Source organism: Ursus americanus, chromosome 29, assembly GCF_024610735.1.
Source record: "Ursus americanus isolate L20-20 chromosome 29, mUrsAme1.1.p, whole genome shotgun sequence".
NCBI classification, from domain to species: domain Eukaryota; kingdom Metazoa; phylum Chordata; class Mammalia; order Carnivora; family Ursidae; genus Ursus; species Ursus americanus.
Window position 1 is genome coordinate 33,352,416 of NC_142155.1, and position 19,773 is coordinate 33,372,188.

Here is a 19,773-nt window from a genome sequence, read left to right on the forward strand (position 1 = left end):
AAAAGGTGGGTGCCTAGGTGACTCAGTTAAGTATCTGCCTTCAGCTCAGGTCATGATCAAGTGCTGCATTGAGCTCCCTGCTCAGTGGGGAGTCTGCTTCTTCCTCTAACCCCTCCCCCTGCTTGGGCTGGGCTCACACTCCTGTGCGCGCGCGCACTCTCTCTCAAAAAAAAAAAATAAATAAAAACTAAAAAATCTTAAAAAAAAAAAAGCATAAAAAAAGGTCATAGAAACTTTACTCATGATAGCCTCAAACCGAAACAACTCAAATGTTCGTCAACAAGACAATGGATTATGGGCAATTATAAGTACATTCATACAATGGACTACTACTCAGCAATTAGAGTGGGACCAATTTCCAAAAATCGTAACAACATGGATAAATCTGATAGACATTATGTGAGTAAAAGAAGCCAGGCACAAAAGAATGATTTCATTTTTATGACGTTCTAGAACAGGCAAAAATAATCTACAGTGAAATTATCAGAATAGTGGTTACCTAGGGGCTGGAGCTACTCAGAGGGAAATTTCTAGTCAGATGGAAATGTTCGTATCTTGAAGGGATGTGAGTTACATGAGGTTAACTATTGTCAAATATGTGTAATTAAGATTTGTGCCTTTTGAAATACGTAAATTTTCCCTTAAAAAAAAAAAACCAAAACTCAATTGGGTATCAAAAGGAAAATTTTAGACATTAAGTCTGAGTTTCCTTACCTGAAAGGATCAGCCCAGAGTATCTAGTCATAGTTCTAGTATTTCCTAACATCAAGACAAAGGCATACATATAAAGTTGATATTATACCCCATGCATGCCTATGTTCAATCCTGCAACAAACTGGCACAGAGTAATTAAAAATGATCACAGATCTCTAAAATAAGCATACAAGACTCATTTTAGACAACTACAGGAATCCAAACTATCTAGGAGATATCAACTGCCCACTCCCTGTCATTTTCCCAGGGCAAGGCGAGCAGTGCAGCCAAGAGAATTTCCAGTATACTGAAGCTCACAGTGGTTAACACATAGCACTGAAATTCTACTTCAAGGTATTTACCTTGAAAAATACTGACACGTGTGTGAGTGTACAAAAGAGATGTGTACAAATATGTACAGGGTGTTCTTTGTAGCATAGTTCATTATGGGGAAAACACCCTAGAAGTTCCCCATTTCTAATTTCATTAACAGAGCAATGAAATAAATTATGGCCTGAATGTACTATGGAAACACAGCAGTTAAAAGAATGATGATTTATATATACTGACAGGGAAAGATCTCTAAGACAAATTGTTAAATGGAAAAAAGTCACGATTGCAATATACACAGTATAATTTCATTCATGTAGCACATCATAATTAGAGGTAACCAATATTTTTAAAACTAACACAGCACTGATTTCAATCTCTGGACTATTCACAGCAAAAAGAAACGGTCTTAAAATAGAACTCAGCTAAAAAGAGATCAAGTTTTCAAGTTTTTTTTTTTTTTTAAAGCCAAGAAACTAAACAAACTCCTCTCACTGGAAATAAGCGGTTCTTTCTTCCACATTAGAGCTTTATATTTCCACACAGAATAGAAATGAAATTATGTCTACCCCTCTGCCTGAGATATTAATCATGGCTCAGTAACTCATCCGAAGACTCAGTGTTTGGTTTAAAAATTCTTACCTATGTAAATATAATTCCCCAAGTGCTATATTTATACATTACCTCATTTTTCCTAACTGCTCTGTGAGGAAGGAAAAATAACCCAAAACCCCTAAAAAATCACTGAAGAAACTTCTAATGTTCATCCACAGAGAGAGTTTGCATCTTTTCCAGACACAGGAGAATTTCACCTCCCCACTCTGTTTTGCAATTGGACAGAGGCCTTCCGATTCGTTCTGACTAAAGGGATGTGGGCGTGGTTGCTAATTCTGAGCTAGTGCAATTTATTTGCTGGGCAAGACTCTCCAGCTCTACTCTTCCCCTGCTGTGCTGAACCCGAAAAAGCATTATGTTAAGTTTATGAAGACGTAATATGGTGTTAAGTAACTAATCAGAGTAGAACCCTCCACTCATTGCCCTCACTGATCCAAACGGGTCACACTGTCTGAGTAAAACATGTATTTTATTATTTTTTTTCTCCTTTTTTTTTTTTTTAATGATTTTTTATTATATTATGTTAGTCACCATACAGTACATCCCCGGTTTCCGATGTAAGGCTCGATGATTCATTAGTTGTGTATAACTCCCAATGCACCATGCAATACGTGCCCTCCTTACTACCCATCACCGGTCTATCCCATTCCCCCACCCCCCTCCCCTCTGAAGTGCTCAGTTTGTTTCTCATAGTCCATAGTCTCTCATAAAACATGTATTTTAGGTAGTTCAGGTCTTCAAGACTGTAGGGTGGTTTGTTATTTTCAGCATAACATCATCTATCATGACTAGCAGAATCAAAGTTAAGAAAAAAAGTTAAATCTGAGCAAAACCATTTAATAGTTTATTATATAATAAAGCATCATAAAGCATTATCTGGAAACATATGCTAAGAATATTCCTGATAGCAGCATAACTCCCCAACCATAACTGCTAGTTATCTGTAACATTCATGCAGTAAGTTTTTAAATTATTAGTTAAGGGGTGCCTGGGTGGCGCAGTTGGTGAAGCGTCTGACTCTTGGTTTCTGCTCAGGTCCTGATCTCAGGGTCATGAGATCGAGCCCTGCGTCAGGCTCCGTGCACAGAGGGGAGTCTGCTTGAGATTCTCTCTCCCTCTCTCGCTGCCCTTCCACCCCTGGTCTCAAATAAAGAAATCTTATAAATAAATAAATAAATAAATAAATAAATAGTTAGTTAGTTAGTTAGTTAGTTAAAAAAAATATTGTCGGGGCACCTGGCTGGCTCAGTTGGAAGAGCATGTGACACCTACACCGGGTGTGGAGATTACGTAAATAAATAAAACTCTAATAAAAAAAGTTCTCAATCTAACTATACAAAGAAATCAGTGAAATTAAACCTAAGTTCTTTACATCTATCAGAACTGTTAAACTCAAAATTTATACCACACTGAAGTATGATTTCATATTCTACTAATATTTTATTTTTCTTAATGGTTATGAAATGGTAAATAGTTATGATCAAAACCAATACTAAGATTACTGTCCCTAGTAACAACCATCTCTATTTAGAAAGGAATAACAAGTGTTAAATTTGACTACACTTTTCCTAATAGAAAACTAAGTATAGACAAATATAAATATTAGCCTACTGCATGAAAACAGATAGCTTTTTCTGATATCACAGAGGCTTTAGCAAGATAATTTGTGACCTACACAAGTTTAGAAACTATGAACAAATAACTCTCTAGAGAAAAACTAACTTAAGTCCTTTCACAAATCCCTTTCCTAAGTACCACACATAAACTCCTGAATATCATTTTTTCTAGTTCAAGAAAACCTCTATCCTACAGACAAGAATCACTTTTATCCTTGAAGGATCTAGTTTAGAAACTCCCCTAGAATTTCAATAACCATATTTCATCTTTCCAAATGATAGGCTCTATGTCATTTTATCAGGAATACATGAGACATGGGAATAACAGAAGACAATCATCCCCAGGACTTCAGCATGGACATTTACTAAGAGTTTACCATGTGCTAAGAATCACGGAAAGCAATACACAATGGATCTCATTTACTTTCTCAACAACTGTGTAATTAAAGAATCTGGATGGCTTTTGTCCCATGGTTCCTGCAGGGAACTCTAAATCCTTACAATTTCCTGTGTGATAGGAGTATCTTTGTTATTCATGCTGCCCCCTCCACATGATAGTTTATGCTAATGAATGAGGCAGAGTGGGGATTGGCCATATTAGAAAGACAAACCACGTGACTGGAGGGTTGGGGCTTTCAGCCACATATTAGCCCTACCTCTGGGAAGGGAAGTGGAGCTAGATATTAAGTCCGTGGGCAGTGATTCAGTTAGTCATGCCTACATAATGAAACCCCAATAAAAACTCTGGACACCAAAGCCTGGATGAGAGTCCCTAATTGCCAAATACTGTGTGTGTACTGTCATGCATTAATGTGCCAGAAAGATAATGTGTCCCTGAGGACAAGAGAAGCTTTGCATTTGGAAATCTTCCTATGTATCTCTCTGGCTGATTCTGATCTGTATCCTTTCGCTGTGATAAAACTTTAATCATAACTACAACATTTTCCTCAGTTCTGGGAGTTGTTCTAATGAATTACGTACCCTACGGCAGTCTGTGGAGATACCTGAAATTTGCCGCCAGCTGATCAGAATTGAAGGTGCCTCTGAAAATCACTAAACTTGCAGCTGTATCTTGGACAGTCTTGAAGGTCCTTAACCTGCAGTGTGGCCAACTTCAGGTAACAGCAAAGTTTAGAAATATCTGTTAAGAGTGTAGTCCAAACTTAGGTCCTACCGGACCCTTTACAGATTAAATCTTTCTCTCCTATCCCAGAGAAAGAAAGATTTCTGTTCTTTCATGTGAGATTCTCACCAAACACTGCTTTCTTTCCTCTACAGCTCAGGCAATTGGCTAATCTGCCTCCTCTTTCTGGCTTCCACACACAGTTCTGTTCTTCCTGGTTTCTTCTTCCCATAAGGTGGGCTAGAAGACAGATTTTCCAAACTTTCCCATAATCTCCATTGCAGTTTCTGTTGTTTGCCCCCCACCCTGCCTCTCTTCCTCAAACTAGCACATAATCTCTCTCTCTCTCTTTTTTTTTTTTAAGATTTTATTTATTTGTCAGAAGAGAGACAGCAAGCTCAAGCAGGGGGAGTGGCAGGCAGAGAGAGAAGCAGTTTTCACACCAAGCAAGGAGGTCGATGTGGGACTCCATCACAGGACCCTGGGATCATGACCCAAGCCAAAGGCAGACACTTAACCAACTGAGCCACCAAGGCGTCCCCATCTATTTTTCATTTTATAGGTTTTTACTACTGGTCATTAAAAGAGAAATAAGTGTATGCATCCTTTGACACAGAAATTTTACTTAAAGGAATGTATTCTGTGAACCTACTTCTATATGTGCACAAAGACATATGAAGATATTCAGTGCAGTATTATTTATAATACTGGAAACCACCTAAATGTCTACTAATAGAAGGCTAGTTAGTAAAGGATAGACTATCCTACAATAGAATAATCAGCCATTAAAAACATAAGACAAAGTCAGCACACATACTCTCTCTCTAATGTTATGTAACATTTTAAGAACAAATTTTAAATGATATAAGCAAGGTGAAAACAGTTTAAGTGACATGCTAGCATTTACTAAATAAAATATAAATGCTTGCAAATGCATAGGATATATAGAAGAATACACAAGAAACTACTAACGGTGGTCACTTCTGGATAAGGAAACAGGGAAATTAAGGGGTGGAGAAGGAAGGTTATTTTTCGTGGCGTACACTTTTGTACCTTCTGAAAGATATAACCAATGCATGTTTTGCCTGTTAGGTTTTTAATTTCTAAAAAGCAGTAGCTGAGGCTGTTTTTTGTGTTCTCTATCCTTAATATACCCTCATGACTCTCTTTAGATGATGTCAACAAAGTAATTTTCTCCTCACAACATGAGGCATCCCCCCTACCCATTGTGCCTTCCTTTCCATTGATTACATACATCCTCTTAATACACAGAATATCCAGAAGAGGGATGATGGATTAACCTAAACCTCTGGACTACAGTGAAATGGACTTATATCTCAGAGAAACTGACATAGCCTGGTTCAAACTTGACCACATGTAATACTGAAAAAAATCTACTAAGATCATCTCTGACTTGGGTTTCACCTACAAATCCTTTACGCAGACCTAACCTTCCAATACAGGCAAATACCTTTTCAGTACAACATTTTCACTGAAGGAATAAATATATTCCTCCTCCTCCATCCCACTCCACTCCTCCAAACTTCCAAAAGCCTATTCCACGGTCACTTTTGAAGATAAGAGTCTTCTTACTTCCTCTTCTTCTAGTAATGGAAGATCCCAGAACTCTGTCAATTTAATCAAGGCCTCCGTATAAAGCATTCAAACCTGTACCCAACCTCTTCTCCCCTGGGATGGACCCACATGGACACATATGAATTCCTGGGACTAACAAAATTCCTGTATACTGTGCCTATGGTTAAAAGATAAATAAAGTGGCAATAAATTCATAAGAGAGATTAATGTGCTGTGTACCTGTAGCACCAGCTGTCCTATTAATTAGTTGGCTGGGTATAAGAACGAATATTCAAAGTTATAAAATCTAAAATGGGAGGGATTTCCCATACATAATCATGAATAACATCTCCCAAAGTAGCTGGCTTACAATAAATATGATATTGCCACTGGACAGGTATGGAAATGGGCAAAAAATAGGAATACTCAAGCAATTTAACTAAGGTAGGAATAGCAAAATATCTCTAAACTGTCCTCTGTACTTTGAACAATGTGACAGACATTTCCTCAACAAATATTTGCTGAGCACCTAACATGTATGAGGCTATTCTAAGTGCCAAACATCTGCAATGGGGAAAAATAAGCTTATAGACTAGTTTAACTGGGGATAATGAGGGAGAAAGGGATTCAGGCCAAGTTCACAATACTGTCACCAAAAGCTCTTTTTCCAGCCCAAATATTTTTATTTAATATTCTTCGCAGGTACTTTGTAGTACAGAAGTACTGCAATGTAACTTGATTTTCCGCTTAGGAAACAAGTGTTAGTGTGTAGTTCCCAGATTTCTGAGTTTCAGGGACGAGTAGAATGACCACAGAGAGGATTGATTTTTTTTTTTCTAAAAACATTTAGAAACAAAACTAGTTCATCGTCATCATTACATATACTAATATTTTAACAACAAAGAACACCTCTCAGAATTTAGAAGCTAGACAGACTTAGTTTCAAGAAAAACAGAACATTTTTCCTATTTTTTCCTCTCCTTTTACTGAATACGAATGAAAAATTTCTTTTTTTTTTTTTTAAAGATTTTATTTATTTATTTGACAGAGATAGAGACAGCCAGTGAGAGAGGGAACACAAGCAGGGGGAGTGGGAGAGAAAGAAGCAGGCTCATAGCAGAGGAGCCTGATGTGGGGCTCGATCCCGTAACGCTGGGATCACGCCCTGAGCCGAAGGCAGATGCTTAACTGCTGTGTCACCCAGGCGCCCCACGAATGAAAAATTTCTAAGAGACCAATATATGAGAATCAATGAAAGGTAAAATGAAAAAATAATGGACTTTAGAGTCTGAGAGCCCGGGTTTCAATTTTTATGACTGCAGGTAAGTCACTTAACGACTCTTGAGCCTCAGTCTCCTCAGGGATATTATCTCAGAAGTCTGTAAACGGATTAAACATGATTTCATATTAAGCTCTCAGCATTGAATGTGGCGCTAGAAGGTGCTCAACAAACATAAGGCACTTTCTTCGTTAAAAGAAATACTGGGACTTACACTTCTGGTTACAACAGAGTAACTGGTACTCAACCAGCCTTCCACTCTACACAGCCATAAAACTAGATGAATACATAAGGCTCTCTCACTGAGGAGGTAAATTCCCACCTGTGACACAGTGAGCTAGAATCTAAGCAGTGCAGAAAGGTCCCACTGAGCTGAGACTAGATCAAATTTGGGGGCAGGTAAAAGAGCTAGAAGCCTTGAGTCAGGGCACCACAGCGGGAATGTATGCAGAACGGGAGGGGCCAGGAAAGGACAGAAGTCTATGTGGAGGTCACCTACGGATGAGTTCTTGGCTGAGGGTTGGGCTGCACACACAGAGGATGACACTCTCCAAGAGTGCCACAGAGATACCTCAAGTCCAGCAAACACTGCTAGCAGACTCTGGACTTCCTGTCAAGGCAGACAACGAGGTGATTCAACACAAAGGCTGTGACCATGTGTCTTAAAGACTTCTTTTAGATCTGCCCTAACGTGGGGTGGAGGAAGGCTACCAGGACCCAGCATAGGGTGTGGAGCCCAAATGGGACAAGGCAGTGGCGATGGCAGTGAAAAATGGTTGTATATAAGTAAATGATCAAATTAGTAAATATTTTTAGGATAATGAGAATCAGATTCATCAGGGAAGGAAGTTACAAATATGCAAAGGGAAAAACCAAGAGAGAAGCCTGTGGCACTAGACTGGAACTGAAGAGATTACTGTAAATGCATGATTTTCAATACTTCTTTCAATATGTATCTATAGGCATATATAAATTACAGATCCACTGAGAGGGCCTGGGATTAGTGACATACAAACAGAAACAAGCACACCTAGTATCTTATTTCTTAACACTAATGACTACTGAAAAGGAACGACGCTCCTTAAAGAAATGATTGATTTTAGGTCTGGGGCAGGAGAAAGTTGAAGATGTGTCCTAAACATCTTGTGTTAGAACAAGGAAGTGTTCAAAGAATGATGAGGACATGAAAAGAACAAAGAATACAGCTTGAAGGGCATCCCACTGGTCAAATCTAGAACTATTTGAACACGATAATAGGCTTCCATCAATACATACTGAGATAAATAAATGAATAAAATGAATGTCTGATAAGAAACGGGATATTTAATAGCTTAGAGTACCTCCCCACAAAATACTTATTGATTACAAAGGGTAAGAGAGTAACTTCACAGTAGAGAAGTCTTGTAGACACCCCCTTAATCAAGTGACCAAAATTAACATCACCAGTTATCAAACAAATCAAAATCACATGCTTCTTGATAGGCTAAAATAAGAATGAGAACATGTGATTTCTGTTATATTCCTGTGAAAGATGCAAACTGACTCCAGTCTTATGAGTGGGTCAGACAAACCCAAATGGACGTTTAAAAAATAAGTGGCTTGTAATCTTTAAAAGTACCAAGAGCACAGAAGTAAACCCAAAACCAAACCAAACCAAACCAAAATAACAAAAAACCCGAGAAAACATTCCAGATTGAAGATTAAAAGATATGACATTCAAATACATGTGTTGGAAATGGACCTTTTTGCTACAAAAGACACTACTGGAACAAGTGGATCTCAGTTTCCTCATCTGCACATCGTGACGTGAAACTAAATCTACTGCTTCAAACATCAATAGAGAAATCAAAGAAGTTTTTATGTAGACGAACAAAAAACTAAAGCTAACAGTATTTCAAAATATAAAAAGATCTCCACTGGTATTCTAACATGCTTATAAAGAAAGACTATAGGCCTTAACCAAAATTGAACTTATTAAGTTTAAGTCTTATAGGAAAAAGTGTTAAGGAAAAGAAATGTTACATAATGTCTCTATAGATAGTACACCCATGCAATGGAATATTATCTAGCTATATCAGCTGATATGGATAGAAGTCAAGATTTTGTTAAACAGAGAAGGGAAAATTTAACGCAGAATATATAACACATACTTCCTTTTGTATGTATGTTTGCATATGTGTATAAGATAGCCATATATGGGCCTGAATATGCATAAAAATTTCTGGAAGGATACATAAGAAACTGTTGACAATGACTAGTTCTGTGAAATAGGAATAGATGGGTTTTAAAGGAGACAGGGCCTGCCTCTCCATCTTCTGCCCTTGTACACTCAATTCTCAACATTAAAAAAAAAATCACGAACTAGAAAACCATCAAGAAAAGCAAAGAAGTGATTACTACGAGAGTCAGGGTAGCAGCTAAATAGAGGGAAGGAAGAAAGCATCTGTGGTTTTCTGGAATGCTGATGTTCTATTTCTTGACCTGGAAAATAATTACATGAATATTTGTTTCATGATTATTTAATAAACCATATATATTTGTTGTGTAGACTTAATATATATGTATTTCATAATTTTAAAACAAAAACAAGGTTTCAGGAAAAAAAAGTAAAAACAAGAGCCTTTTAGAAAGAAAATTATAATATTTTACCTGCAAGAGTATGTAGGCTCTCCTACTTTAAAAACACGACCACAAAGATGAGAAGGTTTGTTTGCTTGTTCAAGTTTTGGAAATCCAAATGCAGGATCTTCACCACAAAGGTACCACTCCATTGGTCCCAACAAAACATGCTGTGCCAGCATGTCCTCCTTCTGTGGAAAAGGGTTGGGACCCCTGCAGTAGATTTTGGGTACATAGTGGGCTAAATGCTGGTACACTTCTCTAGTGAGGTCAGTTGCTTGCAGCCATTTCTTTAAAAAAAAAAAAAGAAAGAAAGAAAGAAAAAAGAAAAATTAGGTTTAAACAATGTCCAACTGCTAATTTGGATAAACCTACTATATATTCTTTTAGGTACAAAAACAATGTTAAGAGAGTCATATAAACTATTTTGTTGACATCACTCACAACTGTAAGTTTTCTTTCCAAAAAGGGTAAAATTCATTTAGAACTTTATTAAAATGCCAAGTATTTCAGAATTCTACTTTAAAGTGAAATGATCTGTCTCCTCAAAATTACTCTTGAAGCAAGCTTCTGTAGGCAGTTACAGGAAAATGACCACAACAAATCATCATATAAGACACCAGCTTTATTATGCCCATCTGACTTCCTTTCTAATGCTTTGCTCAAATGATACACGGATTGTGTATTTGGATTCTCATGTCAGTTTGCTGACAGGAAGAATATGCAGTGAACATGAACAGCCTTACACTATGCCTACTTACACTTATAAATGATATACCAGTCTCTTATGAATGGGAGTCTACAAGAGACTTTGTTCTATCAATTATGCCTTCTTTCCCTGATCAACCTCTCTGTAAATCCTTTCCCCTTTGCTCTCCCTGCTCAAAAACAAAAGCCATTTTTCTGTACCAAACTTTTATGTCCAACTACCTGTGATAATTAATCTCCTTTCAACTGAACTGGAGCTGAGGTTAATGAGATGACTTTTGGAAAGCCCCCAGGGATGCAGACCTGGTTGCCAGGGGAACAAAGCATGTGATAAGAAGGTTGGAAATAACAGCCTCCACCCCCTACCTCAGGGAAGGGAGAGGGGCTGGCGGTTGAGCTAATCATTAACGGCCAATGATTTATTCAATTATGCTTACATAATGAAGCTTCCATAAAAATCTCTATGTTGGGGTTCAAAGAGCTTCTGGAATGGTGAACAGAAAAGTGCTGGTGCACCTAGATACAGCATGGAAGCTCTGCACCCCTTCCCACATACCTTGCTCTATGCATCTCTTCCGTCTGCTGTTCCTGAGTTGGATCATTTCACAATAAACCACTAATCTAGTAAATAAACCATTTCCCTGAATTCTGTGAGCCATTCTAGCAAATTATTGAACCCGAAGAGGGGGTCAGGGGAACTCTCGATTTGTAGCCAAGTCAGACAGAAGTTCTGGGTAACCTGAGGACCTGCTGCTTGTGATTGGCATCTTAAGTAGTGAGAGGGTCAGTCTTGTGGGACTGAGCCCTTAATCTGTGGGATCTGATGCTAACTCCAGGTATATGGTGTCAGAATTGAACTGAATTGTAGGACACCCACTTGGGTGTCTGTAGGGAATTAGAGAATTGCTTGGTATGGGAAAAACCTCACATATTCGGTGGCCACAAGTATTGGTAAGTATAGAGAGAAAAAGAATAAAGTTTCTCCTGATTCAAACACCAACTCAATAGGTCTAAAACTGAACTTATGATCTCCACTAACCCTCCTCAAAAACCTATTTTCTCCACTTCCTTATTTTAGAGACCAGCATCTAACTAAGTACCCACACCAGAAAAACCTGAAATCCTTATTCCTCAACTCAACATCCAATTAATCATGTCTTGTCTATTAGGCAAATAATCTGTTGACTCTATCCATTTCTTTCTCTTCAGCTCTACAGGGACCATCCCCACTACTCTGGTCCAAAACCCCTACTCCTATCTTTCACCAATACTAGTGAAAAAATGTCCTAACTGGGCATCCCTGCTGGTCTTGCCCTTGTACAGTCCATTTTCCAACCTCACTACCAGAGCTATTCTTGCAAAATGTCATATCATTCAGCTTCCCCTTGTATTTAGGATCAAGTCAAGTCCCCTGACATGGTTTATAAGGTCCTTTGCCTCTGTCATACTTAGCTCCCTCCTCCTGACCGGTAGTGCTCCTCTCTCTGCTTTACGGCCTATTTTCTACTCATTCTTCAGAACTTCCCGTATGTTTCACTTTCTCTAAGATGCCTGCTCAGACCATTCCTCACTCCCACCACCTGTTCCCACTTCCCCTAGGTCTAAAACAGAACTCAGCCCCATGGGCATTTAGTAAAATCTGTTAAATGAATGACTATAAATATGCTTATAGTACTTACTGTCATATAACACTGATATTGCAGGAAGATGCTCCTTGTGGCTTTGATGAAAGCCGAGATAATAGATCCAGGCCTGCAGTCTCTAAAACCCAAACCAAATAAGCCCTAGATAAGGCATCCTTCAAACCACCTCCTTTCTTTTCCTTTTTTATTTCCTTATATCTTAAGTCTTTTCCCTGTATCGTCATTTATCCCTGTCAATTCTATCTGTATGTTTACTTGTCCCCCATACGGCTTTGTGTAATTGCAACTTATTTTGACTCTAAACCAGGTAAAAATTTTAAAATCAGAATACATGAAAGGACTCACTTGTACAAAGATGCAGTTAACAGAACTGCTAACTTATAGGTCAAATGCTTACCTATGGATTACAACCAAAATTCACATTACATCCTTGTTAAAGAGTTTACATTCTAGTAATGTCTAACACGGTAAGACAACAATATAAGGTCTTCATTTTAACTCTTAGTCTTCACCCACTTCCTTCCTTCTAAAAATAACAATATGTAGAGTGAGATTTTAAATATTCCTGAGGTGGCATATATTAACTTTCTAGTCGACCTCACATTTTCATGTGTACTAAAAATGTAAAAATCTTGTTTGTAAATTACAGGGCTGAACCAAGCTTCTTAGGGAGCAGAGTGAAACAGTTTTCACCCCTGAAAAGAAACTATCTTTTTCAAATGTTACCAATTTAGTTTTTTGCTTTATGCAAGTAGGAAGAGACTACATTACTCTTAAAACAACAGCACTTCTTGGGAGATAATCCCATAGGATTAAGGAGTAGCTCCCTCTAGAGAAGTGATTTGTAATCAAAATCACACACACACACACACACACACACACACTAAATTAGCAATTATAAAGGATGAGTTAAAAAAAAGTCAATAGTAAAAGGCAAAGAGTCATCAACCAATAAGCAACCTAAAATCTAATTCTCTGAGCTAAAAAATACTTTTTTGGCTACATCTAAGGATAAATGTCTAGTTTTTCACCCATTGGCAGAAATCCTATTTCAAAATATGAATGAAGATAGTCAAATTAACCTAAGTAACTTGTTTCTGGATAAAAAATTAAGCTTTAAGATTCAAAGAATTCATTCCTATGGTCCTAGAAAGTTATACTTCAGGCAATGTTAATTTATAACACATTTAAAGGTTTTATTTTAAGAATAATTTTTGGTTTTCTTGTATCTTATGTTCCCATTTTTCTTAAGAAAAAACACTTTTGCAGGATTTTAATCCAGGGAGAATAAAAGGTGAGCACTTTCTAAAAGAAATTATGTGTTTTGTGGTCAAATATGTTCATAGATTTCTTTTTTTTTTTTTTTTTTTTTTAAAGTAGATTTCATGCCCAGCATGGGGCTTGAACTCATGACCCTGTGATTAAGAGTCGCATGCTCTGGGCACCTGGATGGCTCAGTCATTAAGAGTCTGCCTTCCGCTCAGGTCATGATTCCAGGGTCCTGGGATCGAGCCCCAAGCGGGCCCCTTGCTCGGCGGGGAGCCTTCTTCTCCCTCTCCCGCTTCCCCTGCTTGTGTTCTCTCTCTTGCTGTCTCTCTCTGTCAAATAAATAAATAAAATCTTAAAAAAAAAAAAGAGTCACATGCTCTACCAAAGGAGCCAGCAAGGCACTCCCTGTTCACAGATTCCTTAAACAAAAAATTCAGAAGCTATTATCAGCTTCTGGTTAAGAAAAAATCACCAACCTTATATAAAATGCTTTATATGTTATAATCTTTACTATAAGTTACTATATATTTATACTATATTACTATATTATGTATATATATTACTGTATAAAATATCCACTGATATTACATATTATTAGTAAAGCATTTCATCCTAAATACTTTTTGTAATATACTATTATAAATTATTAAGAAAATATAAATATCTGGTTTAAGAAAAGCAGGCATATGATTCAAATTTAAAACCACCTAACAGATTCAGGACTTATACCGGGCATTTTAAACTTCATTAAATTTAAACACTTAATATATAAAGCAAAGTACCTTTACACAAAAATTCTATGCCAGAAATATTGAATTAGTGACTGGCAACAGTATAGCTTAAAAGAAAAAAAACTGTGAAGAGAAATTGAGCAGGAAGAAAAAATTTTTTGGCCACCTTTCATAATAATGGCTCACATATTTTTCAAAAAAGTACAATCAACAGCTTTTCCTATTCTCACTAACATAAGCTAACTGTAACCGTTTCTTCAACAGGAAAAACTACTGAGATTTCTTTTTTTTTTTTTTTAAGATTTTATTTATTTATTTGACAGCCAGCGAGAGAGGGAACACAAGCAGGGGGAGTGGGAGAGGAAGAAGCAGGTTCCTAGCGGAGGAGCCTGATGTGGGGCTCGATCCCAGAACACCGGGATCACGCCCTGAGCCGAAGGCAGACGCTTAACCGCTGTGCCACCCAGGCGCCCCACTACTGAGATTTCTAATTTGGTTGCATGTTAATTTGTCTTTATTTCAGACACTTGTGGCTGTCATACCAATGTGCCCAACAAAGTAATAAGCACTATCTTATTAGAAGTCCTCCATAAGGGAAGTAAAGAAACTGTCAACTCATTCCACTAAAGTAAACATGTTATGACAACGTTTCCAGGAGCTTTCCTTTTTTGAATGCTAAATTTAAGCCTTGGGATAGAGAGCAAGTACAATAAACACAAAAATGAAAGAATCCCCAGAGGTTATCCTTTTATTACAGTATCTAATTATTATTCTATACCCAATTAAAATTGTATCCTTTAACCACATTTGATTTTGTTTTCAAACAAGAATCACCAACATGTAAGTTAATTATAAAACAATAACCACTAGTGCTGAAATGAAGTTTTAAGACTATATTAAGAAGAATTTTCGGGGCGCCTGGGTGGCTCAGCTGTTAAGCGTCTGCCTTCAGCTCAGGTCATGATCCCAGGGTTCTGGGACTGAGCCCCATGTCGGGCTCCCTGCTTGGCGGAAAGCCGGCTTCTCCCTCTCCCACTCCCCTTGCTTGCGTTCCCACTCTCGCTGTCTCTGTCAAATAAATAAATAAAATCTTAAAAAAAAAAAAAAAGGCTATCTTAAGAATTTTAAACAAATCATATTAAGAGTTCTAGAACTGAAGTAAAAGCATTCACGAATCAAAATAATACAGAAACAATAAAAGAAAAAAATCTAATTTAAAAATAAGCAAAAGACCTGAATTGACACTTTTAAAGATGTACAAACAGCCAATTAGCTCATGAAAAGAAGTTCAGCATCAACAGTCATGAGGGAAATATATATCAAAACTACAATGAGATACCACTTCACACTCAATAGAATGGCTATAATCAAAAAGACAATAATAGTGTTGGTAAGGATGTGGACAAATTCACTGGAACCCTCATATACTGCTGGTGAAAGTGTAAAATGATGCATCACTCTGAAAAGTTTAGTGGTTCCCCAAGACATTAAGCATAAAATTACCATAGAACCCAGCAATTCCATGCCTGGTATATGCCGAAGAGAAATTAAAATGTATGTCCCCACAAAAACGGACCAAAATGTTCACAGCAGCACGATTCATAATATCCAAAAAGTAGAAACAACCCAAATGGCCATCAACTGATGAAACGATAAATAAAATATGGTATATTCATACAATGAAATATCATTTGACAATAAAAAGGAATGAGGTATTGATATATGCTACAAGGATGAACCTTGAAAACATCTGCTAAGTGAAAGAAACCAGTCAGAAAGACAACATATTGTTATGATTCCATCTATATGAAATTTCCAGAATAAGCAAATCAATGGAGACAGAAAATAGAGAAGCACTTTAGTTTGGGAGTTTAGAGGAAAAGAGGGAGTGACTACTGAGAAGTATAGGATTTCTTTTTTGTGGTGATGAAAATGTTCTAAAATTGTGGTGATAGTCGCAAAACTGTGAATATACTAAAAACCCACTGAATTGAATTTATTATGTGAATTATGTATGAAACTATCAAAATTTAGAAGCAAAACATATCCAATATAGACATAAAACTCTACATAAAGCTTCTATTATGATATGTATTTCTTTAATGTTTGGGGAAAAACAATATATATACTTCTTAAATCACATGATAATAAAATCTGTGGAGCAAAAAATTTAGACTTGAGAAGTGCTGGAAAAGTCATACTGTTGTGGAATCAATTCTACCAATTAAAGGAGAAAACTGTGAAGAGAGGGCCACTTTAAGATGATTGATAAGGTTACAATTATTGAAGAGAGTGCTTAAATGCTTTTATTTGTGAGGTATGCTTGTTAGGATACACAAGATCACAAAAAGTCCTTCCTCCTCATAACACATGATAATAAAATCTGTGGAGCAAAAAATTTAGACTTGAGAAGTGCTGGAAAAGTCATACTGTTGTGGAATCAATTCTACCAATTAAAGGAGAAAACTGTGAAGAGAGGGCCACTTTAAGATGATTGATAAGGTTACAATTATTGAAGAGAGTGCTTAAATGCTTTTATTTGTGAGGTATGCTTGTTAGGATACACAAGATCACAAAAAGTCCTTCCTCCTCATAACAAAAATTTAAAAAGCAGTGTATAAATAAAGTGTGAGAAAAGTGACACTAAGCTTATTAAGTAATTTTAAATGGACATGATCCCGCAAATTACCAGTAACAAAGGTCTAACGGATGCAATAACTACTTTTTTACTCTAAAATTTACTTTTTGACCCGAGAAAACTTTACTAATTCATTTTAATTTGTGATAAAGAGCTCTGCTGTAGCCTAAGCTGAACAGTTTTAAGTGTTATGTGGTTTTAACTAAATACAGACAATAAATCCCTCACAAAGTAAGGCCAGGTTATATAGCTGGAAGAACCTTGTATTCTAATATTAGTCTGCAACTTAAGGACATCTGTTGGTCTTTAGACTAAATATTTTTTCATCTTACTGTTCAGAAAGCCATTTAAAAGTAAATAGAACAAAAGTAAAATGTAGCTCAGATTGTGATCTTCACAGACTCTAAGTCCAAATTAATAAATTGATTGCTTTTCCCTTAATTTCTCCCACTGCAACTGCCTGAGAATTTCAATGCACAAGAATTACTGCACTGGTCTCTAACACCGTTTATAACTACTTTCCACAGGAACTTCGAGTTGGAGAAATTCCAATCACTTGATAGCTGGCACTCTCAGAATTGGAAAAATATAGCACACAGCCTGTATCACTGGGCCAACACACACAATTCAGCGGGAGTAAAAACAACACTTTGAGGTAGACAACAGATTAAAATATCAATATGGATACTGGAAGAGTGACAGATTGGGAATAATAATAATAGCTATCATTCTGACCATTTTACTGTTTAGTTTTAACACTTTCATTTTTTTTTTCAAATCTCTTTGATAAATGAAAGGCAGATGTGAGATGAAAATCCTCAGGTTATTGCGATATTAAGTAGAAAGTAAATGAAAACAGACCTAAACAAGTTGGTTTAAAAAAAAAATCCAAGAGTCATCATTCAACAATGTATTAAACTTTTCACCTCTACTCTTGTCAATTGCTTCTACTCTGACTTTAGTGTCCTCATCATTTCACTCAAAGAACTCCTCACTGACCGACAGCTCAAAGGGTCCCACTAAAATCTTGTTCATAACATTAAGATTGTTGACAAGTGTTCAAAGGTCACTCCCTCCCCAGAAACTAAGCTTCTTAAATCGGAGACCTTAGAGGTGAGGCCTAGGTTGTTTTGGTCCATTCATAATCACTCTGGACAACTTGTTCTAATGGTGTTCCCTGTCCTTCTTGAGCAAAGTGCCATCAAGCTTACTAAAGTAATCATTTTACAACTCTTTTACTCACATGAGCATATTCGTAATACACTTTCATTACAATACTGGGTTTGAACGGTTTAAGTTTGGGGTTTAACTGCTCCTATTATGCTGTGATCAAACTTCACTTTATTGGTTTCTATTTGTTGAAAGCTGTACTCTCAAAGTTATATAACAATTCTTTTCCACCCAACTATCCCCAACTCCTAGAAAAATTATTTTTTTAATCTCCCAGCTTCCACTACTGCTTTCTCACACTCAGTAAACATGCCCAGACACTACTTTCCGCACATTCATCACCGCTGTCGACTGACCAAACCGGTGCAGAAATGCACTGAACGGGGGGATAAAGGGAGAATAGGGTTGTTTGCATCCTCTGGTGCCTAGGGCAGTCCCAGAACAAAGTAGGAACCCGGTTCGGGCAGCATGTTTCGGTGGAGGCGGCAATGCTCCGCTAATCTACGGAAAAGGAATTATTTAGATGAAGTAGGGCGATTACACCCTCAAACCAGGAAGCGTCTTCCTTTCCCCTCTTCCAGGGGCTGGCAAATAGGGCAAAGGCCCCGGTGTTGGAGACCTAATGGGGGGGGGGGGAGGAGGGCGGTGAAGAAAAATAAAGGAATAATGGAAGACCTGTCCGTTCTGCCAGACAGAAAGGGAATGCAAAGGTGGCCGGCGCACAGAAAGGCTCTGCCGGCTATTAGAAGATAAAGAAGGTAGGAGAAGGCCAGGCCTGGTGGCCTGAACGGGCTGTTACCCACAAGGCGAGGCCGGAGAACCCGGCGAGGTCGTTGCCCCAAGTCAGGGCCAGGCTGCTCCAAGATTTCCAGGAGTCGGTTCCTCCCCCGGGGCGCGGCCTGCGAGGGCCGAACGTCCCCGCCCGGGTCCCGGCACTCACCCCCGCGGTCTCCTCAGCCGAACATTCCAGCAAACTCCGGTCGATGGCCTGCACCTCGGGCTCCAGCTCCGACGCCATCTTCCCTCCTCCTCCTCCCCAGCGCTGACGCCGCTACCGCCGCCCCGAGGGCCGCGGCCTCGCCTCAGCTCCGGCTGCCGAGACTGCCACCCGTGCCCCAGGCAGTCAGTCAGGAGCCGTCCAGGCGGCCGCGGGTGGGGAAGAAGGAGAGTAGTGTGAGGTACGACGGACAGGAGGGAAAGCGGCCTCCTGCACTGCCTCTCGGGCTCGGCGCCCAAGAGTCAAGTCACTGCCTCGTCCCTGCCCGGGAGAAGGACACAGAGAACCCAGAACCTGGCACTCTCGCTAGCTTCTATCGCGTCCGGCACCGGGAAAGGGGCAATAACACCCTAAAGAGGAAGCAAAGCAGTCTGGGAACTGTAGTCCTCCTCCACACGGCCGGGAAGCAGGTGGAGACCTTACGGGGGACCCCGCGAAAGCATTGTGGGAGTTGTAGTCCACCTTCTAACCAGAGCACGGGCAAATGGCAGATAAGCGGGCGGGGCTTTCCTGTACAACTAGAATCCTGGGAAGAGACTAGCGGAAAGAAGCGCTCACCTGGGAAGAAGCAGAAGTACGAGAAATTGTGGGAACTGTAGTTTTATTACCCCCAACTCCGTTTGTTCCAGTTTGTATCGTCAGATCATAGAACGGTGCCTGGCACGTGGTAGCCGCTCAGGGACTTTTAAAAGCCTGGCATAGGTAGACAGTCAGATACTCGTGGAAAGAATGGAAGAATTACGTTCTATTCCTATAGTTCTATGGCT

The 19,773-nt window shown here is 38.5% G+C and overlaps 1 protein-coding gene across 5 annotated transcripts in view; it reads right to left on the minus strand.

Annotated features, from left to right (window-relative positions):
• UBR2 (ubiquitin protein ligase E3 component n-recognin 2) overlaps nt 1-19,399 on the minus strand; it is a 115,495-nt gene extending 96,096 nt beyond the window's left edge. For 3 of the 5 annotated variants that reach the window (XM_045800666.2, XM_045800672.2, XM_045800658.2), the window contains exons 1-2: nt 18,950-19,399; nt 9,881-10,140 (exon numbers count right to left, since the gene is read on the minus strand). In XM_045800666.2, coding sequence (XP_045656622.1) covers nt 9,881-10,140; nt 18,950-19,027 — 338 coding nt within the window. In that variant the 5' untranslated portion in view covers nt 19,028-19,399. Of the gene's footprint in view, nt 1-9,880; nt 10,141-18,949 lie in introns of those variants that run through there. The other 2 variants (XM_045800651.2, XM_087857117.1) reach the window with 2 other exon arrangements.
• Between the last annotated feature and the right edge of the window lie 374 nt (nt 19,400-19,773).